Source organism: Mobula hypostoma, chromosome 4, assembly GCF_963921235.1.
Source record: "Mobula hypostoma chromosome 4, sMobHyp1.1, whole genome shotgun sequence".
Lineage (NCBI taxonomy): Eukaryota > Metazoa > Chordata > Chondrichthyes > Myliobatiformes > Myliobatidae > Mobula > Mobula hypostoma.
The window spans coordinates 88,481,515-88,508,044 of NC_086100.1; the positions used below are offsets into that span (position 1 = coordinate 88,481,515).

The window sequence follows — 26,530 nt, forward strand, 5'->3', positions numbered from 1 at the left end:
AGCTTAATAATATCTCTCCTGCAGGTAGGTGACCAGAAATGCACACAGTTTCAGTCAAGTCTTGTACAACTTCAACATAACGTCCCAACTCCTGTGCTGAGTACCTTGACTGATGAAGGCCCAATGTGCCAAAAGTTTTCTTTACAACCTTAACTATCTCTGATGCCACTTTTAAGTCACTTTGTTCTACTGCATACCTGAGAGCTTTTCAAATGTGAGACAATTTGTCCCCACCACCTTTTCAAGCAGTGCACTACCCTCTGGGTGAATGAAGATCTTTCATCAGTGTAAGGCCAGTTGCAGGTAACTATGCTCCAGTGACTGTGGGCTTCCTCCACCCCCCAAATTTCTGCACAACTGACATTTCCTTTCAGAAGGGTCACAGCAAGAAATAGAACATTCTGCTGTCATGTCAATGGAGTACACTTCTGAAGTAGGAACTCTGAACCACAGTTGCTACACAGAGATCTGGTGGCCCTGGAAGTGCACTCTGGTGCACCAAATTGACTCTGGTCAAACCTTTCATCATCTGCCCTAGTACTGTATCTCCTTAGGTAGCTGTGATTTTGTTTTGATGCCAATTCTGCAAAAGACCACGGAATGTTGAACTACATTTATATGTATATGAAGGTAAGTTGTTGATGCTTATCATCAAATTCACAAGAACTTGTTCTCCAGCCAACAGTGAACTCATCTACCATCAGGCACCACATCTGAAAGCCTCGCTGCTTCTTTCACACACAGATTCTTGAAACAGAGTGTGGTTTACTTGCAAAGCACTGCGGGCCTTTCAGTGTTAAATCTGGTGCTCTTTTCTGCATGGCACATCCTCCACTCTTCTCCACCCTACTTAATTAAAAGAACTGAGAACATTTTCAGTTGCTTGCTGCACTCTGTGCAGTGCAAGACTCTCCAAGGTGGTTCCTGTCTTACATCAGAGATTGGCACAAGTCAGCATTGTGTGTGCAGCAACTTTGAGTATCACGACAAGGTCTTTACCTGTACCTCTAATTAAGATTTGATTCTTGTTTATGAGAGTTGGCACTTGTATCTATTTTTGGATCAGCTGGCGACAAGACCTTGAACTGGGTAGACATGGTGTTTTTAATGTATCATTTTGTGTGATAAACCTTTCATTTCAGCTGTGGTGCAAGGGCAGCTCTCTCCTCTCTGACTCAGAAACTTGTAGGTTCAAGCCCAATTCCAACTGTGTACCAAAGCTTGTCTGATGTTTTAATGGGGCCTTGGCATGCAGAAATTGGCTACCATGTCTCCAGCTTCGCAATAATAGCCACAGTTAAAAGGCATATTTTGGTTTTGAATCTCTTTTGGACAAGTTGCTTTCTTGTAAGATTCTATAAACTGCAGTTCTGTCTTTATGCCACAATAAAGTGCTGTGCATTTCATACAGGATTTCCCCAATGTATGAGTGAAGATACAAGGCCTCTTGTACATTAGAACAAACTTTTGACCTCACATTACTTTTGTACGTGTTCACAAATAAAATGGTGGAAGCATTTTATGTTTCAGAAAAGCCATAGCAACTCATTTATTGAAAACCAAAAACTGACCATAAAGCATGCTAAAAACCCTTTATATAATTAGGTCATCTCGTCAGGCCAGCCTCTTAAAGTGAAACTCTAACTCAATGTTGGTGGTTGTGAATTTTGTACACCTCCACCAATTAATGTATGTTATCCTACACGTTGTCATGGCCCCTGCACCCTATTGTCCACCTGCACTGCACTTTCTCTGAAACTGTTACATTTTATTGCAGGTCCATGATTCATTGAGAGTGGCGTCATTAGGGTCGTAAAGAAAGCTTTTCTCATGTTGGTCTTCATAAGTCAAAGTACTGAGTACAGGAGTTGGGATGTTACGTTGAAGTTGTATAAGATGTTGCTGAGGCCTAATTTGGAGTATTGTGTGCAGTTTTGGTCACTACTGACAGGAAAGATGTAAATAAGGTTGGAAGAGTACAGAGAAAATTTACAAGGATGCTGCCAGGGTGGAGGGCCTGAGTTATGAGGAGTGATTGGTAAGTTTGTGGCCTAAGGTAGTTATTAACTTCAAACTTTCTGCATTATCACTCAGAGTTGAACTGCACATGCATGTAACGAGAGCGTCTTGGAGCTCCAAGTGATCCACAGAAGGGGTGATTGATAAGTTTGTGGCCTTAGGTAGAAGGAGATGAGTTATACAGCTCTTGTTACATACACGTGCAGTTCAACTCTAGTGAAAATGCAGAAAGATTAAAGTTAATAACTCATCTCCTTCTAGCTTAGGCCGCAAACTTATCAATCACCCCTGCTATGGACCACTTCTGGAGATCCAAGACACCGACTTCTACAAAGAAGGGATCCGTATGCTCCACGACCGCTGGACTAAGTGTGTAAATGTAGGAAAAATAAATGTGCTAGGTTTTCTAAAATTGACTCCTTCTACCTTGGCCATGAACTTATCAATCACCCCTTGTATAAGGAAAGGTTGAATAGGTTAGGACTTTATTCCTTTGAAACATGGAAGTTTGAGAGGAGACTTGATAGAGATATACAAAATTATGAGGGATATGGATAGGATAAATGTAAGCTGGCTTTTTCCACTGAGGTTGGATGGAACTACAACCAGAGGTCATGGGTTAAGGGTGAACAGTGAAAAGTTTAAGGGGAACATGAGGCGAAACTGCTTTTCTCAAAGGGTCATGAGAGGGTGGAATGATACTTATAGTGTGGTCCTCCTGTAGGTAGACCTGATCATCTTCATCAGGCATGTGGCCATCCTGTCTTCTGTTGTCTTCCATCAGCACTGGGAGCTTTGTCATATGGCTAGTTTTATTACGGCTGCCCAGTGTCACAGTTAGTGGAGGTGCTGCCTCAGATAAGGGCACACAGACAGCACCCGAGGACAGGGTTGAACCTGAGTCTCTGGGGCTGTGAAACAGTGAACCTACTATCTAAGCCACCCTCAACCTGTAATGGCTTCTCTTCCTGAACCAGTATCGTCATCTCAGTATCCCTAAGTATTTATGTTTTGTTCTCTCCCATATCTCATGCACAGACTGCTCCCTTGCAATATCATTCAACAATGTCAGTTTTTATATAGAAACATAGAAACATAGAAAATAGGTGCAGGAGTAGGCCATTCGGCCCTTCGAGCCTGCACCGCCATTTATTATGATCATGGCTGATCATCCAACTCAGAACCCCGCCCCAGCCTTCCCTCCATACCCCCTGACCCCTGTAGCCACAAGGGCAACAATTGGAATTTATGGTGGTGAGACTAAAAATGCTGGGCAGATGAATCTGCTGATCAATGGACAGGGTTACCGTCCAGTATGGACACCGCAACTGAAGAAGGCAACCACTTCAGTGTTCCTCCCTTGTACAATCATGAGCTCAAATCAACTACGGATTGATGTAGGGTTGGTGTAAACTTGGTGATTGATGCTCAGTACTGACACAGTGGGACAAAACACCTGTTTCTATGTTGTATCTCTCTAACTCAGCGGCTCCTCAGCATTTCCTCAGCGAGGGATCAGCGAAGTCTTCATACTTCGTTGCTCCTCAGAGCTGTGGTGCCCAACTCTCTGCTCTTGCAGTTTCTGGTTCAACGGAACTGTCGAAGAATTGGGATAAGTATGGATGACCAATCAGCAAACTTGCTCTGGTAACATTGGGAGGAATTGATGAGTCTACTGCACCAACAGCCAATGTACCGCAGGATTTGACTGAAGTGTCAAACATGATACGGTTAGGATGTTTAATGTGCATTTTGAGCTCAACACCGGAACGCACAAAAATAATGCACGTGAATATGCCGAGATTGGAGGGATATGGATTAATTTTAATTTTATTTAGAGATACAGCACAGAAACAGGCCCTTCTGGCCCAACAAGCCTGCGCCACCCAATTTCACCCATGTGACCAATTAACCTAGTAATCTGTGCCTGTTTGGAATGTGAGAAGATATGTGAGCACCTGGAGGCAGTCATGAGAACAACATACAAACTCCTTACGGACGGAATTGAACCTGGGTCACTGGCACTGTAGTAACATTATACTGACTGCTACACTGCCCATTATGGGTGTAAGATCTGTTCCTGTGCTTTAAATTCTATGTAAAATGGATGTTTGGCATCCATCTATCTTGACGGACAATGGTGATAATGATTCTTGGTGGAAGATTTGGAGATCCTGAGATGCCTAGCCATCAAGATCCCTCTTTTGGCCTCTCCAGTGTAGTCCAAGGGAAAGCTTATGAAGCAATACGTTTGGCACCAGCTTGGCTGCAGGAGCTGCCAGAAGGATGTTCAAAGACTTCCAGCTGCCTTAGGGGCTCCACTCCAGATTTGCTGTCCGGATTTACTCCCGTAGCCTTCCTCTCTCCTGAGGGTGCCCACAAGGCAGTGGGGCTACTTACCCATAGATGGGGATCTGGTTCACGAACACCAGAGCATCTCCACATGCCGGTGTGCCTGGGCAGGGGCCAGACCTCCTCCCTGTCCTCTGTAGTTCAACCTGAGTCTGAAAGAGTTTCTCTGTGTTGCCAGTGAGGAGATACTACTGAGGCTTGCTGTTGGAGAGCCTATAAACTGACAGGGAGGGACTTACGTACTCAACTCTCCTTTTCGTGAGACCACTACCACACTAGACACGTCACAACAACCGTTTTGATACCATGGATAAAACATGTTTAAAAATTGAGTGAGAGCTGTTGAAGACAGGGTTAATAATAATGGGGTGTGAAATATAAATATAGCCGTGGCATGGAACCTATGATAGAATAGATTGTGCATCGATAGTAGAGGGAGATTAAGTGGGCGGGTAAAGTCTGGTGCAGGATAAACTGCAAAAGGAGATTAAATGGCTGGAGCAAAGTCATCATAGCGTGCTTTGTACTGGGTCTGTGGGTATAGATTAAATGGGAAGATGAAGTCCATGTGGGATAGATTAAATTGTGATTGAGAGAGAATGTGCCCATGAAACAGTGGATTGCACATGGGATGAAGAAAGTAAAAAGACTTAGAGTCAGGAATGAGAGGATTTGCAATGTTTGTCAAGAATTGTCTTCCAAGCTCTATGTTGTTGGTTTGCCCAATTCAGAAACAATGTGTGTTGAACTGAAGTGTTGACTTTGCAAAAACAATGTGCTTTGTAACAAGAGTCAACACCATAACCACTTCTAAACAGAATGTGACAAAGCGCAGGAACAAAGCCGGTTTAGGGGAATGAATGATTCCAGCCATATGATAGAGCTGCATTGCTATTGGCAGAGAGCCAGTGGCTTCTGTGATCTTGTCTGGTCAAGTCTAATAAACCAGTCTGCCCTCACTGTGAAAATATTTCTCTCTTGTCAGTTGCCTTGCCACATCAGCTCCATGCTGAGCATGTCAAATCAAGCTGCAGTAACTTTTCAGAAAAGCTAGGGAACCAAGCAGCTAATAAAAAGGAGGAATTAGAGGAAAATAGTATTAATTTTTTTAAACAGTAGTTTTACGGAGAAATAAATTAATGGAGATGAAAGGCTATAAATCCAAAATTCTGACGATTTGCAGGCACACTACTGAAAACCCCTTGGAAATATTAATGCTATTGCTTGTAATGTTCCTAAATTCTGTAGATTATGGATTAGTTCCTGTGCATTGCAGGGTGGCAAATGAGACTCCACTATATAAAATGGAAGGAGGGTGTATGAGCCAGTGTTGTGGGTTTATCATGGTAACGAATCACATGAGAGGGGGCATGGTAAAAACCAAGGGAATAAGTTGTGTGTTAATACTTATTTTCTGGCAGTTTATAGCTTGGGCTGGTGGAGTCGTATCTCTGCTGACTGCTGAGATAACACTTCAGTAATATCTCCTAAAGATTGTATGTTTGCTAATTGTTAATAAAAGATCAAAATAAGTAATTTGGCTTTTTGGAGTAATCATTTCATTGGAGCTGAGGGTGTGTCGCGCAAGTATAACAACCCCATGGTGGTCGCAGGCTAGCGGCAATTGTTTTGGTTTTGGATTAGTTTGTGCCTCTACAGTGGGAGAAAACTGGAGTATAGACAAGCTGGCATAACATCAGATACTGGGTAAATATTACTGGAAACAAATAAATCCAATATGAATTAATGAAATTGACAAACCCATTAGAGTGTTTTGAGCATGTACCAGATAGCATAGAATGGATAAAGGAGAAACAACTAATACTGAATATATGGATTTTTAAAAGGACTGTAATAAAGTCCAGTATAAGAGGTCAGCATGGAAAGTTGAAGCATATTGCACTGGGGAGTAATGTATTGGCATGGATTGAAATCGATTAACAAATAAGAAACATAGAGATGGCACTAATGGGGCATTTCCATGATGTCAGGCAGTGGCCTACAGGGCTCCACAGGGATTGTTGCACGGGCCCAGCTATTCATAATGGTATAGGTGTGAGAATATTTGTGTCAAGTGATGACACAAAACTGAGTGGGATTGTAAGTTAGAAGGATGAAAAGAGGCTTCAAGGCAAATGATGCAAGCTGAGTGAGCGGGCAAATACATGACAGACACAGTACAGTGTCGATAAGGGTGAGATTATTCACTTCAGTAGGAACAACTGAAAGTCAGAATTATTTCAAGAGTAGAGTAAAATTAGATAGATTGGTTTATTGTTATCACTGTGCCTCAGCACAGTGAAAATCTTTGTTTTGCATGCCATCCTTACAGATAATTTCATGGCAAGGTAATACAAATGAAAAGCAATAACAGGATGTAGAATTAACTGTTACAGAGATGCATGTAGGCAGGCAATAAGCTGCAAGACTGTGACAAGATAAATTGTGAATTCAAGTTCAAAAGTCTTATAACAGTGAGACAGAAGCTGTTCTTGAGCCTGGTGGTATGTGCTTTCATACTGTAGTATTTTCTGCCTAATGGGAAGGAGAGAGAATGTCTGGAGTGGCAGGGATCTTTGATTATGTTGGCTGCTTTATGAATGCAGAAAGAAAGTGTTGTGAAATGTTGATATGCTGATCTATATACTGTAGAACATGGTCATTCACTTAGAGTAAGCATATAGGTGCAGCAAGATGTTCAGGGCTAAATGGTATTTTGACTTTTATTACGAGGGGCTCTGTACTGGAGCAAAATACCCTCTGACAATTATACAGGCCTTGGTGAGACCATATCTGGGGTAGCACAAGCGAATTTGCAAATTTGATCTTACACCAGAGGTCACGCAGCCCTCATACTGATTCCTAGGATGGAACTGTTAGAACTGAAGTGATATGTATCCATTGGAGTTTAAAAGAATGAGAGGAGATGTCACTGAGAAGTGCAAAATTCTGAGAGGGCTGGACAGAGTGGATGCCGATTGGATGTTTCCCCTACTGGGGGTTAGGAATGAAAGGTGATAGTTTGAAGATAAGGGGTAAAACATTTTGACGTCACGAGAAATTTATTCACATAGAGAGCAGTGAACCTGTAATCACGGAAAATGTTGAAAAACACGTAGATTTCTTGCTATCAGTATCGGGGAGAGTGCAGGAATATGGTTTTGCCATGGTTCCATTGAATGGTTAAACAGGTTTGAAGAGCTTATATCCTCCGGTTGTTTTCCTATACCTCTATGCTGCTGCACTTTATGGCTAAGAAGGAATTCAGACATTGAATGTTTTGCATATTTGAAAAGTAGATACTGTCAGATAATTTTGAATAATGTTTCACACGGTTCCCTTGAGCACTTTCAAAGCAAATATAGGCTAGATTTGACCCAAGGGTAAAGCCGCAATCGCATCAGACATTGTCATAGCTTGTACAACTAGTCAGGTACCGGATGGTGTAGCCTCAGAACCTAGAAGCCTCTATCCTGCCCCATCAGACACTCTCAGGGTAGCTTCTCCATGGGTTGGATTAAAAAGTTAAGTTCCTTTTGGTACCCATTCTCATTTGGCTGACTCCTGAATGACAATAGTAATTTTCCTGGTAAATCATTATCCTTATTATAGTTTGCTTAGACTGCTGCCCACTGTAGACAAGCTTTGGTCTCCCTGAGTGGGTTTGTTGCTAAGACTTTAACATTTAATTACAGCCAGTATTATCACAAACAGGATTCAAAGAAGGATTTACTGCTGAATATGGGTCTCTAAAATACAGGCACTTATGTACCAAAGGGAAAAAAAAAGTCTCAAGTGTAATTAACCAAGAGTCAGATCCCGAATGGCTGAGATTTTAGTCTATGTGCAAATGTGTTTAGATGCTCTCTGTAATCTGTTGATAACATCTTTTCCCTGGGAGATTGATCGGCAATAATATGTGTTGATTTGTGTGTGTTGTAAGCAGACCATTGGTCTTAAATTGCATTTTAACACGAGCAAGAGAATTAAGAAGAAAATATCACAGAATGTTGTGTGATTAGGTGCCTCCTGTACCTGATGAAGTGGCCACCGAGTGTATGTTTGTGGCCTTCTGCTGCTGTACTCCATCCTCGTTAAAGTTGGACATGTATTCAGAGATGCTCTTCTGCACACCACCATTGTAATGTGTGGTAATTTGAGTTTCTGTAACCTTCCGGCCATTTGAACCAGTCTGGTCATTCTCCTCTGATCTCTCTCATTAACAAGGCATTTTTGCCCACAGAATATTTTTTATTTGTTACATCATTCTCTGTAAAGACTAGAGACTGTTGTGCGTGGAAATCCCAGGAGATCTGTAGTTTCTGAGATACTGGAATCACCCTGTCTGACAAACAATCGCTCCATGGTCAAAGTTAATTAGATCACATTTCTTCCCCATTCTGAATTTTGGTCTGAACAATAACTGAACCTCTTGACCATGTCTGCATGCTTTTATGCATTGAGTTGCTGCCACATGATTGGCTGATTACATATTTGCATTAACGAGCAGGTGTATATTAATAATCCAATTCCCGTTTTGAAGTCACTGCAGAAACTGCTTCCACCATCCTTCCCAAAAAATAATAACTTGCTATATTTGGGGAAAAAATCTCTTATCTTCCTGTGATACTTTTATCAGTTGCGTTAATTCTGAGTCTTCTGCTTTCTGAATCAGCTTTTGCTGTTTCTGTTTATTTACCATCGTAATGTTTTGCACTTCTGTTACATCTCCCTGTGAGATATTTTATGCTCATAAGGAGTATGAATACAAACATAAATATTATGTCACACCACACTGTAGTTATGTTTATATTGATATTTATTACATTTCAGGATCTGTTCCGAAGGCAATTGACTTTTGCAGATCTCCAAATATGTTCGAGGCAGCCATTCCTCATTTGAATTTTGAGCACATTCAGATCATGTTCCAAAGCGGTAGATTAGGATACTGGATCATGAACAGAGCAGGTACTGAGGGTAGCACAGATGCACAGCTTCCTCACAGAGCCCAAGACCTGGTTTCAATCCTAACCTTGGCAGCTGTTTGTGTGAAGGGTGCATCCCCTTCCTGTGACTATGAGGGTTTTGTCCATCTGCTCTGGTTTCCTTTCACATCCCACAGAAGTGTGGGTTAGAAACATAGAAAGCCTACAGCACAATACAGGCCCTTTGGCCCACAATGCTGTGCCAAACATGTACTTACTTTAGAAATTACCTAGGGTTACCCATAGCCCTCTATTTTTCTAAGCTCCATGTACCTATCCAGGAGTCTCTTAAAAGACCCTATCGTATCTGCTTCCACCACCATCGCTGGCAGCGCATTCCACGCACTCACCATCTGCGTAAAAATACTTACACCTGACATCTTCTCTGTACCTACTTCCAAGCACCTTAAAACTGTGCCCTCTCGTGTTAGCCATTTCAGCCCTGGGAAAATGCATCTGACTATCCACACGATCAGTGCCTCTCATCATCTTACACACCTCGATCAGGTCACCTCTCATCCTGTATCGCTCCAAGGAGAAAAGGCCAAGCTCACTCAGCTTATTCTCGTAAGGCATGCTCCCCAATCCAGGCAACCTCCTTGTAAATCTCCTCTGCACCCTTTTCGATAGTTTCCACATCCTTCCTATAGTGAGGTGACCAGAACTGAGCACAGAACACCAAGTGGGGTCTGACCAGGGTCCTATATAGCTGTAACATTACCTCCTGCTCTTGAACTCAATCCCACTGTTCATGAAAGCCAATACATCATATGCCTTCTTAACCACAGAGTCAACCTGCGCAGCACTTTTGAGTGTCTTATGGACACGGACCCCAAGATCCCTCTGATCCTCCACACTGCCGAGAGTCTTACCATTAATTCTATATTCTGCCATCTTACTTGACCTACCAAAATGAACCACCTCACACTTATATGGGTTGAACTCCATCTGCCACTTAGCCCAGTTTTTCATCCTATCAATGTCCCGTTATAATCTCTGACAGCCCTCCACACTATCCACAAGACCACCAACCTTTGCGTCATCAGCAAATTTAATAACCCATCTCTCCACTTCCTCATCCAGGTCATTTACAAAAATCACAAAGAGAAAGGGTCCCAGAAAAGATCCCTGAGGCACACCACTGGTCACCAACCTCCATGCAGAATATGACCCTTTACAACTACTCTTTGCCTTCCGTAGGCAAGCCAATTCTAGATCCACAAAGCAAAGTCCCCTAAGATCGCATGCCTCCTTACTTTCTCAATAAGCCTTGCATGAGGTACCTTGTCAAATGCCTTGCTGAAATCCACATACACTACATCTACTGCTCTACCTTTATCAATGTGTTTAGTCACATCCTCAAAAGATTCAATCAGGCTCATAAGTCATGACCTGCCGTTGACAAAGCCATGCTGACTACAGGTTTCCCCCGCCATCCGAAGGTAGAGCGTTCCTATGAAACGGTTCGTAAGCCGAAATGTCGTAAAGCGAAAGAAGCAATTACCATTTATTTATATGGGAAATCATGCCAAATCATGCCAAATAACACATAAAACCTAAAATAACAGTAACATGTAGTAAAAGCAGGAATTATATGATAAATACACAGCCTATATAAAGTAGAAATACTTCTGTACAACGATTGCCTGCACAGATCTCCGTAGCGAAAATCTCACGCAAACGCTGTCAGCAGAAAACCTCACACAAGCACTGTGGGCATAAACGCGCTCTCCAGTAACCTTTAAACTATGAAGCTGCCAAATCTACCAAATAACACGTAAAAATACACAGCTTATATAAAGTAGAAATAATGTATGTACAGTGTAGTATCACTTACCGGAATTGGGAAAACAGCGCTGAGCACACCGATGATGGTGTGTTCAACTGAGTTGTTGCAGGCTGGGTGGTGCAGTGGCTCCCACCCTCCGGGCCGCGGACCCGATACATTGCCGTGAAGAACGCAGCAGTAGCCGGGAGGCACACAGCACATCGTTGAGAAAAAAGCCGAAATAAGCATGCTAATTAATTAGGTGCCGCCGACACATAATTGTCGGCCCAGATCAGAGGCAATGCAATCGGAAATCAGCACAGTATCTGTCCGGGGCCCCGGTGTTCGGATGGTGGGACATGGGGGGTGTCATCTCATCGTTGATCAGGGCAGGCAGCTCATCTTCTCCTATGACTGCCTGCCTCGATGTGGAAGGTCGAGGTTCATTTCTGCTGTGGCTGATGTGGAAGGCTTGCTTGACTGCTGAGCCTCACACATTTTTCTATCATACAGTTGTTTGTAAGCACTCAAACCATCCTGCAAATATCCCCTAAACCTACGTACCCTTTCAAGATTAAAGTCGTACTTTATCATTGCAGTAAAAATCTCACGCAGTTGCTTCACTTTCTGCATTCGGTTTCGATTGTTATCCTTTCCTCTTCCAATTGCATCGGCTCTTCATCTATCAGTTCTTGGTCATGGGATGCCAAAACCTCTTCAACATCATCTTCGTCAATTTCCACAAGCCAAACTCACTTTGTCCTTGCTTCGTTCACCACCATCAAAAAGCATAATTATGTCTAGTTTTATGCTAAGTGTAACACCCTAACTCTTTCAGGCTTTTCCGTCACCTTAGAACTCATCTTGCTAACTGCTGCTCAATGCAACGTGTTTCAGCAATGCCGTTCTGAATCCGGGGGAGAGCGGCTGCCGGGGCGCGCGCTGCTTTTCTTCGTAACAGTGAAAACACCTTCTGAAAGCGAAAACAGGGTACTAATGTAGGTCCTTCATAACAGTGAGGTTTCGTAAAGCGAGCGTTCGAAAAGCGGGGGACCCCTGTATTGCTGATCATATTATGCATCTCCAAATGTTCATAAATCCTGCCTCTCAGGATCTTCTCCATTAACTTACCAACCACTGAAGTAAGACTCACTGGTCTATAATTTCCTGGGCTATCTCTACTTCTTTTCTTGAATAGGGAACAACATCCACAACCCTCCAATCCTCCAGAACCTCTCCTGTCCCCATTGATGATGCAAACATCATTGCCATAGGCTCAGCAATCTCCTCCCTCGTATCTCAGAGTAACCAGGGGTACTGCTCATCCAGTCCCGGTGACTTATCCAACTTGATGCTTACCAAAAGCTCCAGCACATCCTCTTTCTTAACGTCTACATGCTCAAGGTTTTCAGTCTGCTGTAAGTCATCCGTACAATCACCAAAGTCCCCTTCCGTAGTGAATACCGAAGCAAAGTATTCATTAAGAACCTCCACTATCTCCTCCAGGTTAGTAGATAACTTCGCACTGTAAGTTGTCCCGAGTGTATAGGTGAGTTGGGATCTAGGTGAGCTGATGGGACTGTGGAGAATTAAAAAGGGGGATTCATATAGGTTTACTGTAAATAGGTGATTGATCATCAGCACAGACGTGCTAAACTGAAAGGCCTTTTCTGAGCTCTCTGACTATAAGCAGATTTGTGGGTGCATCTGTGTGCGTATAGGACTGGGAGTGGACTGTGCAGCCCAGTGTAACTGAGAGGCTGAGGAAGTTAACTGAGGAAGTTTCAGCAGTTAACTCTGTTACTGATACATCTACATTGAGGTGTTGAACTTCGTGATAGTCACTAAGTCCATGCAATTCGAATTTATTCTGGAACTCATGCTTAGTGGTTTTAATGTAGTTCAACCTGGCAATCCCTCTTATAATTCCAGCAAGCCAAGGATACCAGCTGTCCTTGTGACTGAGCTCCCTGGAGCTTGCTTCTGATGAGTCAGAGATGCAGTCAAGTTTTCATTCATTACTTGGGCTGTGACAATCCGCAGGAGGAATTCCCAGTATTACAGGAGCTGCCATCTGCCCTCTCAGTATATCAACAACCGTCAGATTGGATAAGCTTAGTGGAGCCTATTATCGAGATACTGTAATAATGAGTGAAGTCACCAAGTCCTGCATACTGCCATTGCGTTGATGCCGGGTAACTCATTTTATTGCTACGTCATTAAGGCTTCCTTGGTTGTTCTCCAGGTTGTGCCTTTTGTGCTGGGTGAGATACCCTGGTGGCAGCTTGATGTACTGCTGGGGGCGCTGAATTTTCTGGAGTAAACAACTAACCTTCCGGGAGCAGATATGAAATACTAAAATATCGATCTTTCGTCTTGCTAAAAGGTTTAAAACAGTCCCATTTTAGGTGATATATGGGTTCTTTACAAAAGTAAGCTTCTTGAAATTCCCTACAACCATCTTGGATTCACCACTGCACTGGTCTCTCATGATCCCTACAAGTGCCATTGAAGGTGCATGAAGGTAGAACTCCTAATTCCTGTCCACACTAATCTTCTGTTTTTAGAAATCAGAGAGGCAAAACAGGTAGGAGTCTTCTAATCCGAGTGTCCAGATTGAAATGTTCCTGGTTTGAACGAGCCACTTTTTAAGACAGCATAACATCAAAATAGGAAATGCTGGAAACACTCAGCAGGTAACGTGGCAACTGCAGAAAGACAAAGAGTTAAAGTTTCAGAACCTGGATGTGTCATCGGAATTATATTAAATTATATATTTAGAAGGATCACAGACCCAAAAAGTTAACAGTATCTGCCTGACTTGCTGAGTGTTTCTGGCAATTAGTTTTATTTCAGATTTCGAACATCTGTGTTTTTCTTGATTGTCAATCCTAATATCTTGTGTTCATCTCTGGGTAGCCAGAGGGTCTGACATTGATGAATTATTATAAAGTAATGGTTTTATCATTGTCACATGCACCAAGGCGTAGTGACAAACTTGGTTCTGCATACCAACCAGACAAGTACTTCTCCATATCAATACATCAAAAGAAATACAAAGTTCAAAGAAAAACAAAGTAAATTTTATTATCAAAGTACTTCCATGTCACCATATGCAACCCCGAGATTCATTTTCATGTGGGCAGACTCAATAAATGTATAGAATAGTAACCATAACAGGATCAATGAAAGATCAATCAGAGTGCAGAAGGCAACAAAACGTGCAAATGCAAATATAAATAAATGCAATAAATAATGAGAACAGGAGATAATGAGATAAAGAGTCCTTAAAATTAAATCCTTGGTTGTAGGAATATTTCAATGATGGGCAACTGACTGTAGTTATCCTCTTCTATTCAAGAGCCTGATGGCTAAGGGGCAGTAACTGATCTTAAACCTGGTGGTGTGAGTCCTGAGGCTCTTGTAGCTTCTATTGTTGGCAGCAGCAAGAAGAGAGCGTGACCTGGGTGGTGGGGGTCTCTGATGATGGATGCTGCTTTCCTACAACAGCGTTTCATGTAGATGTGCTCAATGGTTGGGAGGGCTTTATCTGTGAATTACTGGGCTGAATCCACTACCTTTTGTAGGATTTTCTGTTCAAAGTCATTGGGAAAAGCAATAACAGAATGCAAAATTTCATGTGACAGTTACAGAGAGTGCAGTGGAGGCCGATGGTAAGGTTCAAGGACCGGTGTGAGGTAGATTGTGAGGTCAAGAGTCCATCTTATCATTCAAAAGGTCCTTTCATTACTGTTAAAACATGGTAGAAGCTGTCCTTCAGCCTGGTGGTCTATGCTTTCAGGCTGCTCCTTATTTTTTTATCTTCTGTAGGCAGGTTGGTACATTTGAGGTTAGCACCAGGTCACAGTCTGCATTGAGCTTAAGGGTCTGCTGACAGTAGCTAAATATGGAGTGCATGATTATATTCAACAATCGCTTTGAGAAGAAACAGCTCACCCAAGTTCACCTGACCACTATCCACCACATATGCATCTCAAGAACATGCATGTGGGATAGGATGCTTACTTTTAGAATCCCAAGGATTTTTTAAAAACTCTGTACTTTCACTCACAAAGCTTTTAACAATTAGGCCTTTGGTTGAATTTTTTTTTAAAAGTTATGTGTTGGCATTTGTAACCAAAGGCATCCAAGATATTCTCTCATTAGCTCACCTTTTGTTCATCATTTCAACAGTATAGAGTGATAAGAACCTTTTGGCAGTCAGTGCTGTGCACCTGTGTGTGGAAGGCAAGCAAAGGCAGTTTTTAATTATAAGGTGTTATCACGGCAGACTTTCCCCCTGAAAAAATCCGCCCAGCTCCTGTTGAGAAACTGCCTGGAAATGGAGATAAAACCTCTGCTTGCCCACCTAACAAAGGGACTCCTGTTTCTGAACTGTCAGGTTACATCATCACAAATGGAAAGCAGCTGTTTCCTGATTAGTTAGTTGTATCTCAACGCACCTCTGGCTTGTTTTTCTCACATCTTTCTAATATTGGAAGAGTGTTGGAGCAGAAGGGATGAAAGAAATTATTAAGCTTTAAGCCTTGCAGATTCATATTCCTGCTAAGATATCGGCGTGGTTCAACTGGCAACCCTGTCACTTTGAGAGCTAAAGTCCTAGTTGGCGAACTTGATCTCATAGTCTCTGCTTCAATGAGAGAAGGTGATTCCTTAAATTAATTTTGAAACTCAGGCCCTCCCTGGCTGTCAAAGTGGATGGAAAAGATTCTGTGGCCTCACTTGAAGAATGAGGTGCCTCTGTTTTGAGTAATATTCCTCTCTCTACCAAGACCTTCAGTGCAGGTGAACTGGTCATTACCTTGATACAATGAGTGATTTGTTGCCAGTACAAGTTTGCTACATTATAGCAATGATGACACTTCAGAGGAACATCAGTTGTGCCTCTCGACGATGGAATAGATTGCATCTTTATATCAGCCCTTGTGGTCTTGGGAAATCTTAAACTAACCATATTTGGCCTCCTTTGTGGCTGAGGAAGCAGGCTTACCAATTTATGCACTGGATTTCCCATCAATGAGAATGAAGTGATTTTTTTTGACGTTGTTTGGAGGATATACGTTAGACAGTGAGGAGAGTTCTGCTGCTGGGAAACATAGGAAATAATGACATTGGATATTTCACACCCACATGAGACAGCAGATGAGGTCTCAGTTTAACATGTCATCCCAAAGGCACCATCTCTGACAGTGCAGCAACTGTTCTGAACCGCTTTAACACGTCAGCAAATCTAATAAACTCTCACTGTGGGAGGAGCTTCGCACAGTCAGACTGCAAGGAAACAGGTGCTCTGGCCTAGTAGCTCACCACCAGCCAATAGGCACCCATTCAAGCTAATCCCGCTAATTTTGATTCTCTCCACGTTCCCTCGGCCCCTCCCCTCCCCACATTCCACCACCCACCTACACGTTGGGGGTAATTTATAGTAGTCTAGTAACCCACCAACATTCACAACTTTGAGATGAGGGGGGAAACTGGAGCAACCAGAGGAAACCCACTTGGGCATAAGAAGAACATCCAAGCTCTACTCAGACAGCATTGGAGATCGGGATTGGACCTGGGTCTCTAAAGCGGTGAGGCAGCGGCTCTACCAGCTTGTCAGTGTGATTCCGATGCTTGCAAGTGCTTTTGGATCAGAGTCGTGAACTAATAGAAATAAGACCAGGGGCTTCACGTGGAAGAAAGAGAGGACTGCACTCACCCCTTAGTAATATTTTCCAACATACCATCTCTATTTTTTCAATCTGTGTTTGCTAGATAGGAAACCTTTGGTTTTGGTTGCCATTGCCCTTTATTTATTCAATATAAACACTCAATTATTTTTAAACAGTTTGCAACAAGGCTGCATTTTTATAAACCGTTATCTAAATCCTCACTTAACCTAACTGCTTTACTGGAGTCCTCATTCTCCCTTGTAGCCACATGCTTGGTAACAGGTTGTTGAATTTGTGTGTGGCACTCCCTGTGGACACTCAGGAGGCTTTACACCCATTAGAGAACACAGATGGGCCTTGGTCTAGAAACCTCATTTCAAAGGTGATACCTCTGAAACTGCAGCAGTCCCTGAAGTCTTAGTCTAGGTTCTGTGTGTGACACCTGCTGTGGGACTTAAACAGACTGGCAGAACTACTGCCTACTATTCCAGGTCATAACTGATAAAAGACTATTGGCCCTGTGGGAGGCTATCCTCTCATCTAGATTTTTGTGACAAGGATAACTGTTTATTTATTTTTCTCAGATTCTGGGCATAGCTTGCAAGGCCAGCACTTGTTACCCTTTCACAAATGCCCATAGAAGGTGACAGTGAGACACTGACAATTGAATGGCTTGCCAGGCAATTTCAGAAGGCATTTAGGATTCAAATGGGATGTGACTGGAGTGACAGTTAGGGTAGACTGATTGGTGGCTTTGTTTAACAACATCTGAATGTCACCGTTTGTAATAAACAGTAGAACATCATGTTTGTGGCTCGCTCTTACTGCTAGTTCATTAACCCCGTGAAGGCGTATGAATGCAATGGCTATTGTTGTCCAACAGAGGGCTGAGTGAAGCCAAGCGTCACTGGTCTTGATATGCTACATTCGTCCACTGAGAGAATGGAAACAAAAGTGACTGCAAAGTTCAAAGTAGATTTTATTATCAAAGTACAAATATGTCACCATATAAAATCCTGAGATTCATTTTCTTGTGGGCATACTCAGAAAATCTATAGGATAGTAAATGTAACAGGATTAATGAAAGATCAATCTGAGTGCAGAAGACAACAAACTGTGCAAATACAAATATAAATAAATAGCAATAAATAACGAGAACATGAAATGACAAGATAAAGAGTTCTTAAATTGAGATCATTGGTTGTGGGAACACGTCGATGGATGGGCAAGTGGGTGTAGTTATCCCCTTTTGTTCAAGAGCCTAATGTTTGAGGGATAGTAACTATTCTTGAACCTGGTGGAGCGAGTCCTGAGGTACCTGTACCTTCTACCTGATGGCAGCAGTGAGAAAAGAACATGTCCTGGGTGGTGGGGATCTCTGATGTTGGATGCTACTTTCCTATGACAATGCTTCATTTAAATGTGCTCAATAGTTGGGAGGGCTTTACCCGTGATATACTGGGCCAAATCCACTACCTTTTGTAGGATTTTCCATTCACAGGCAGTGGTGTTTCCATCCCAGGCCATGATTCAGCCAGTCAGTACACTCTCCACGACACATCTATAGATGCCAAATCTCCGTAGGTTCCTAAGGAAGTAGAGGCGCTGCCATGCTTTCTTTACAATTGCATTTACGTGCTGGGTCCGGGACGGGTCCTCTGAAATAGTAACACCCAGGAATTTAAAGTTGCTAACCCTCTTTACCTCTGACCCTCCAATGAGGACTGGCTCATGAACCTCTGGTTTCCCTCTCCTGAAGTGTGCAATCTAGATGCTGAGACCTAGAGCAACATAGAAGATCCTAGGGGAACTCAGTAAGTCAGGCAATACCTGCAGAAGAATATTGACCGTCAATGTTTTGGGTCAAAACCCTTCATCTGGACTGAAAGATAGAGGGAAGATGGGCAGTACAAAAAGTAGATGTTAAGGTTAGAGCAGGAGCTGGCAGGTGATGGGTAAGTACAGGCAAGGAGGGTTGATAGGCCGATGGAGGAGGGAAGAGTAGAAATAGTGACAGAAGCTGCAGGCCAGAGGCAACAAAGGGCTGAAGATGAAGTCTGAAAGGAGAGAAAGATAGAGGATGGAATGAAATGTGGGAGATGGGGAGGGCTTCTGTCCTCCATTTGCCTGTCACTGAATCCACCTATCACTCACTAACTCTTGCACCACCATTGTCCTTATTTTTATGCTGGCTACTTCTCCTCTATCAGCCCAGATGAAGGGTCACAGCCCGAAATATAGAACATCCATTTCCCTCCACAGATGCTGACTGACCCCCTAAGCTCTTCCAGTATCTTGGTTTTATTTTGCCAGTTAGAGAGTGATACCAGGAGTGTAACAGTGGTGCTGCGTTACAAGGATCTCTCTGTCCAAAGGACGATCTGAATGTCTGCTGCAGAAGCTTCCATTTACCTGGAACATAATGTCAATACTAAATTTTGTGTAGAAGAATATGAACCGGGCAGGCAGGAGTCTGCACTGAATGCCCTTGAGTCCCTGTGTGAAAAGGAGTTGGTGAATCCTCTGGAATAGTTCTCCAAGCAGACTCCAAGGTAATTTGGCTGAACGCCTCATCATCAGAGCTTTCAAACAAGCTCCAAAGTTTTGCTTGGCTGGTGGAGAGATTGGTGCTTCATGTCTGAGGCACAGCAAAGTCTCAGCATCACCACGTGCTGAGGATGACATCATCATCCATCTCCTTCTGGGACACATATTTGCCAAGAAGTTCTGGAAGGGGATATGGTGGTCTTTATCAAGATTGATCCAGGCTCTCTCCATACAGTCAGACTACCTGCTGCTGGAGGATTATCCAGTGAGTGAAAGACGCTTGTTGGTCATCTATCACAAAGGGCTATCGTGACCTGACTCACCATAAGGTGCAGAACCATGCACTAAATCTCAACACAGCCATCACAAAGGCTTTCAGGGGGAAAGGCAGCAGCTTAAGAACTTCCCACTGCTGGAATGAAACTCCTGCAAAACCTCTTGATACTGTCATGGAACTCATCTTGAAAAACCAACAAGTGTGCACATGCAACATGGCAGCATGCAGTATGAAGGGACCATGCATGAACTTGCAAGCTTTACCAATAGAGTACATTTTAGAATCAAAAATAATGCTACTGAGTTCAGTGAATATTTTCAGAGGAGAATCTGATTTATGCTGTCCACTAATTAGATTAATCACATCACCCTTTTTTCAAATCATCAAGGAGTGGAGAGTCATGAACAATGTCATGACTTAACTGAGAGGAACATGAACATTCCCTAGAAGTCAAGAGGGTGTCAATTATTTTATTGCTGTATCCATTTGGAATTTTGTTGACATAATATATTGCCAAGGGCTAGTTTTGGGATTTGATCTAATTAATTGATTAATCCAAATGAAAGATCCTTATAGCATAAAAATAACCAGACATATAGAAACTAATGAAAATATTTTATCCAAAATGTGGCTCCTTGCCAAGGGCTTTGAGTATGTGCCAGAGCAGAAGATGAGGAAAGGTAGCTGTGCTGAGTGATCATGCTGGTTGGATCCTGAACATTTCCAGGTTGGTTAGTGCAGAGGACTGGCACAATTTTCTTGCTAAGATCATACTGGGCTTTGATAGACAAAATTAGGCATGGCTCTTATATGTAGAGACATACAGCATCTGAAAGAAGGCGGCTGAATTGGGCAAAGCTATTTAAAAAGTGTAGCTTGATATAGGAAGCTAATTGTGGAATCTTGGCCCACCTTAGGACATTGCATTCAGGAGAAGGGAAGAAGAGGGATAGGAACAGCAGAATCCACGGACATTTGACTAATCACTTCCCCAGCCTCTGAGTGATTCACATGTCAAGTCCTGATTATTTGACAAGTGACATCAGTTGATGGAAGAGGTTAAAGAGTAGATACTGCAGGAGAAAACTGGTTTCAGTCATTTGCACAAATAAACAGGTAAGAAATAGAACAAAATATACCTGGTGGAAAAATGGAAAGCTACATCCTATATTTATTTACAGGCTGCTGAATGTATCTTTGATTGACATCTTAAATGTGGAATGTTTACACTACAAAAGACACCCAGCCACTTGCCTAAAGCCTTCCTCCTAATCTTTCCGTCCACTTCACCAAGAATTGTTTTATTTTCACAGCGCAGAAGCTTCTTGTACCTTACTGGAGTCTAAATGCATTTTGCAAAAGAGTATTCCTTGTTCCAATGACTCTGCTCATGATTTCTGTGAATCCAGTTTCCATTCTCATGCTTCCCACTAGACACAGGTTTTATTCTTATTCTCTCCCAGTAGGGTCATGGAACAACACACCGAAAACACTGAAGCTCTCAGCAGGTCAGGCAGCAACTATGGAGGGAAATTGTCAGTCTTATGTTTCTGCTCAGGACCCTTCAAATGGACTGAAAGATAGAGGGGAGGTAGCCAATACAAATGGAGTAAGAGTTAGCAATGGCTAGGTGGATCAGGTGAAGAAGGAAGAGTGGTTTCCATCTGCCCCTTCCACCTCCCTTCACCTTTCTGACCAGATGAGGGGAATGCTAGATAGCTGGGAGAGTGGAGAATGGAACGGTATCAGAAGCTGGAAGATGATAGATGGAAGTGGCAGAGGGCCAAAGATGGTGGGATCTGATAAAACTGGAAGGTGGAACATGGGATCAAGGGAGGAAGGAGGGGGGAGGGGAACCCTGTGGGAGGAGTGTGTGTGAAGAGCATATGGAGAGGGTTGAAGAGGGGAAAGGCAATGGGGGCCAGGTGGATCAGGAAGAGAGAGAAAATGGATAAAGGGACAGAGAGGAAGATGTTACTGAATTCATTGTTCATACCACCAGGTTTTAGACAGTGCAAGCCGAATTTGAGACGCTTTTTCCTCAAACTACGCTTAGCTTTATTTTGGCAGTGGAGGAGACCAGCGGCAGATAGACGGAGATAGTGACCTAAAGTAAGGCCATTCTGCATATACTATGTGCTTGACTGCAGTACCAGCTGTAAGCCTCCCATAAATACTCTATTTATCATCTGGCATTGGAATGTAGCACAGAACAGACTTCACTTCCTCCTGTCCAACTTAAAGCAGTGTCAACAAGTTATTTTTGCTCATACTGGGCACAACTCATCAAGTTGGGGTATGATCAAAAGTAACTTGCTGACAGTGGTTTTAAGTTGGACAGGAGGAAGTGAGCTGTGGGTAATACATATAATCTTGATCTCAGTGTTGTCTGCCTGACCGATGGATTCTGATCTCAATGTGTTACGCCACCCCATGAGCATATAATATCTTCCATTCTTGAACATGACCAGCCCTTTATTGAATAGCATGGCCGTTCTCCAAGGAAGTGGCACGTTGACTCCTAACGGATACATCTTTTTTGGGTGATGGCTGATATTTATCAGAATTATTTAAAGTTGTTCTACATTTTTGCATGCCCTCCTCTCCTTCCCCACCATCTCACATTCAACTTCTGTCTGCTGACAGGTACCTCCAAGCCCTGAGTGTGTGCGAGCCATGATGAGGCTGATGTACTGTCCCCACTGCCGGAGCATGCCAAATGTGAAACCCTGCAACAATTACTGTCTCAACATCCTGAAGGGCTGCCTGGCCAATCAGGCTGATCTGGACAGTGAATGGAGGAACCTCATTGGTAAGAGTCACATCATTGGGGGTTTCAGATGAAGTTGATGTTGGTAGGGAATCGTTGTGGACACTAGGATTCAACATTGGGTACTCAAGTAGATTCCTAATTCCTTTTCTTCATCCATCTTAACCTTCTGTGGATCTTGAATCATCTGGGAATTTACTTGATTCTTTGGTATATCATTGGTAGGAAGCTGTACTCCTGGGAAGAGGGGGTTGGCACACCACAAGTGGATAAAGAAATTAAATCTAGATTCTTTATAGTTTAGGGGAATGAAGGGTGATCTTATTGAAACATCTAAGATCCTGATGGGACTTGGAAGTATAAATGTTGAAAAGTTTCTACTGATGGGAGAAATTTAAACAAGAGGATGTAATTTCCAGTTGTTTAAAACTGTGTGCATAGGGACTTCTCAGAGGTTGGTAAATCTCTGGAGTTCTTTTCCTTGGACGGTTATAGAAGCCAGATCATTCAGGGTATTTAGAGTCAAAGTCGAGTTTATTGTCATCTGCACAAGTACATATATGCAGAGGTGCAATGAAAATCTTACTTGCAGCAGTGTCACCTGCACCTAGCATCAAACAAGTAGCAATCACAAGAAAAACATAAATTACACACAATTTTACAAGAAAGAACACAGACTGAACAAATAAGAATGTCCATTTTAGCATTCCATGACTAAACTGTAGTGATTAGGGTTTTTGCCCGTTGGTTCAGAATTGGAAGATTGAAGGGAAGTAGCTGTTCTTGAACCCAGTGGTGTTGTGACTTCAGACTTCTTCACCTCAGCCTGCTGATAGGTGTGAAAAGATGGCAGGCCCCAAATGGTGAGGATCTTTGTTGATAGTTGTTGACTTCTTGAGGCAGTGCCTGCTGTAGATGCTACCAATGGTGGGGAGGGATGTGCCCAATATGTATTGGCTAGAGTCCACCAAACTTTGCAGCTTCATACATTCTTGCATATGTGAATTACCATACCAGACCATGATACAACCAGTCAGGATACTTTCAGTAGAAATTTGTTCCAGTTTTCCATGACAAGCCAAACCTCCTTAACTTCCTAAGAAAGTAAAGGTGCTGGCGAGCTTTCCTAAAGCTTGGGCTCAGGATTGGCAATTCACTATGTTAACACTCAGGAACTTAAAGCTGCTGATCCTCTCCGCTGCCGATCCCCTAATGTAGATTGCCACATATTCGCTCTCCTTCCTACCAGAGGGGTTCAAGGAGGGATGTCCAGACCCAAGAATTGCATGGTGGAATGGCTGCTGAGAAATTTCAGTGCTGACCCTCTGTTCTGCATTGTGTTCCTAGATTCTATGCTTCAGGTGGCTGATAAGTTTAATGGCCCATCAAACATGGAGTCGTTGGTTGATACAATTTATTTGAAGATCTCTGAAGCAATACAAACCATGCAAGATAACAGAGCTCATATTTCTTCAAAGGTAAGGGGATAGAGTGAAATAGAGATTTTATTCTTTTGCCAAGTATGATGAATGATGATCCCCTGACTGATAAATTTGGGCACTGTTGGACATCATAGAGCAGTAGCTAACACTGAACAGGCATCAAGCTCCCATTGTGCCAGGTGGTGGCTGGTACATGTGATGGAATTAAAACACAGGAACACCAAGTTCTGGACTGCTGCATTTTTGATTTGGGAGCCACGATTGGAATTGGGTGATGAATGGAACAGCAACTCAGCAAGTGGAACTTCACTGACCCAGATTTGATCCTGATCACTGGCACTGTCTGTGTGGAGTTTGCACGTTCTCCCTGTGTTGTAGATTTCCTCTGGGTGTTCCAGTTCCCTCCCACACCCCAAAGACACATTGGTTAGTAGGTTAATTGGCCACTGTAAATTACCCCTAGTGTGTAGGTGAGTGGTAGAAACTAGGGGGAGTTTATGAAAATGCTGGAAGAAAAGGTTACAGGGAGAACCACTGGGATTGTTCTGTGAACTGGCATAGATTAGATTGGCTGAATGTCCTCCTTCACTGGTGTCAAGAATTATGAAGCTTGGTCAGTTGGAGAAGAGTTGTTGATCCAATCTTATGTAACCTCTTTAACACCACCTGACTCCCGTTGTCTAAGGTGAATAGCCATTGATCCCCGCCAGACAGTGTAAACGCTTGGTGCGGATACGGTGTGAGACCCCCAAATATCAGCAGCAACACCAATATCAAACAATAGACAAAGTGCGAGTAACGAAATATACTTTATAGCAATTCGTAATGATGGGTTAGTAGAAACAACTGAAAGGCGCCAAATAAGTAAATTTATCAGTCTTGTGCACATAATATTTTAATACGTTTGAGCTCACGCCTCTGATTCCATCCACAACGTCCTTCCGAGACTTCGGCCACCCTCCGAACCGCCGAGGTCCGGTATCTGCCACCCTGGAACCGCTGTCCGTTCCCGCACATCTGTCCTCTCCGCTCACCTCCCGAAAAGCCCACGATCCTCGGCTCAGCACACAGGTACAAGATAGCATAACATGACTTCCATTGGCTAGCAAATGAATACAATTTCCATTATCACTAATTATAACCCAAACATGCTGCCACAGAGAACCCCTTACTCAGCAGTTAAAAGTACGAGAAGCCATTTTATTTTAACAGTTCAGAGAAGCCATTTTGTAATAAGCAAATAACAGATAACAGTCCATCTAATATTACTGAGAACCCTACACTTAAGTTAGTTCAACCTTATAAACCACAATGATAGAACTTGAGCAGCAAATTACCTAATATATTCGATGTAAATCAAAAATAAATCTTAACCCTTTCACCCAACCTCCCTCTGTAAATGGTCCATTTATAATAAAATCAGGCCAGACTGCATGTTTCCAGCAGTCTGTTCTCTGAGCCCATGTCAGATTTGATGGTCCCTGATGTTTGGGTTGACACCAAGGGCCATCTCTTTCCCTGGATCCAGGAGCTTTGTGTCTTCCCAGTTTCCCATGAAGTCTTGTCACCATCTGTTCCCTGTGAGGAGTTGGATCTGTCCTGGGGTCTCCCAGCCCCACATCCATATATGCCTGACCAGTTCTCCCTTCAGGTACTGGAAGTTGGTTATCATACAAGATTAGTAACAACACTGAACAGCACATAGAGTATTTCTTCAGCACTTCTTTTTTTTTATATTCTATGTATGGGACTTAATGTACCTTATTCTCTTTATTTACACTGTCCTGAAATTACACTAGATCATCAGAGAACACAGTTGCTGATCTCCCATCATGGTTTCCAGGGGTGCAGTGCTAGCTGGAGTGCACCAGAGCGCGTCTGGCACCTCTTTAAGAAAAAAGCCAAAATAAACAAGCTAATTAATTAGGTGCCGCCCAAGAGCGAGTGGATTTAACAAGATGTTTTTGCTCACAGAACAGCCATTCGCTGGATTTTTTTTTGTTTTGGCACCATTCTTTGTAAACTCCAGAGTCTGTTGTGCGTAAAAATCCCAGGAGATCAGCAGTTTCTGAGATACTCAATCACCCTGGGCGGCACCTAATTAATTAACTTGTTTATTTCGGCTTTTTTCTTAAAGAGATGCGGGACGTGCTCCGGTGCACTCCGGCTAGCACTGCACCCCTGATGGTTAAGGTTCACCAGATTGACTCCTGGGATGGCAGGACTTTCATATGATGAAAGATTGGATCGACTAGGCTTATACTCGCTGGAATTTAGAAGATTGAGGGGGGATCTGATTGACACGTATAAAATTCTAAAGGGATTGGACAGGCTAGATGCAGGAAGATTGTTCCCGATATTGGGGAAGTCCAGAACGAGGGGTCACAGTTTAAGGATAAAGGGGAAGCTTTTTAGGACCAAGATGAGGAAAAACTTCTTCACACAGCGAGTGGTGAATCTGTAGAATTCTCTGCCACAGGAAACAGTTGAGGCTAGTTCATTGGCTATATTTAAGAGGGAGTTAGATATGCCCTTGTGGCTAAAGGGATCAGGGGGTATGGAGAGAAGGGAGGCACAGGGTTCTGAGTTGGATGATCAGCCATGATCATACTGAATGGCGGTGCAGGTTCGAAGGGCCAAATGGCCTACTTCTGCACCTCTGCACCTATTTTCTATGTTTCTATGGTTTCTACTG

General features: G+C 42.9%; 1 protein-coding gene across 2 annotated transcripts in view; it reads left to right on the top strand.

The window, feature by feature from the left end:
* LOC134345455 (glypican-1-like) overlaps window positions 1–26,530 on the top strand; it is a 210,816-nt gene that overhangs the window by 157,984 nt on the left and 26,302 nt on the right. For both annotated transcript variants that reach the window (XM_063046143.1, XM_063046145.1), the window contains exons 4-5: window positions 22,270–22,435; window positions 23,741–23,871. In XM_063046143.1, coding sequence (XP_062902213.1) covers window positions 22,270–22,435; window positions 23,741–23,871 — 297 coding nt within the window. The remainder of the gene's footprint in view (window positions 1–22,269; window positions 22,436–23,740; window positions 23,872–26,530) is intronic.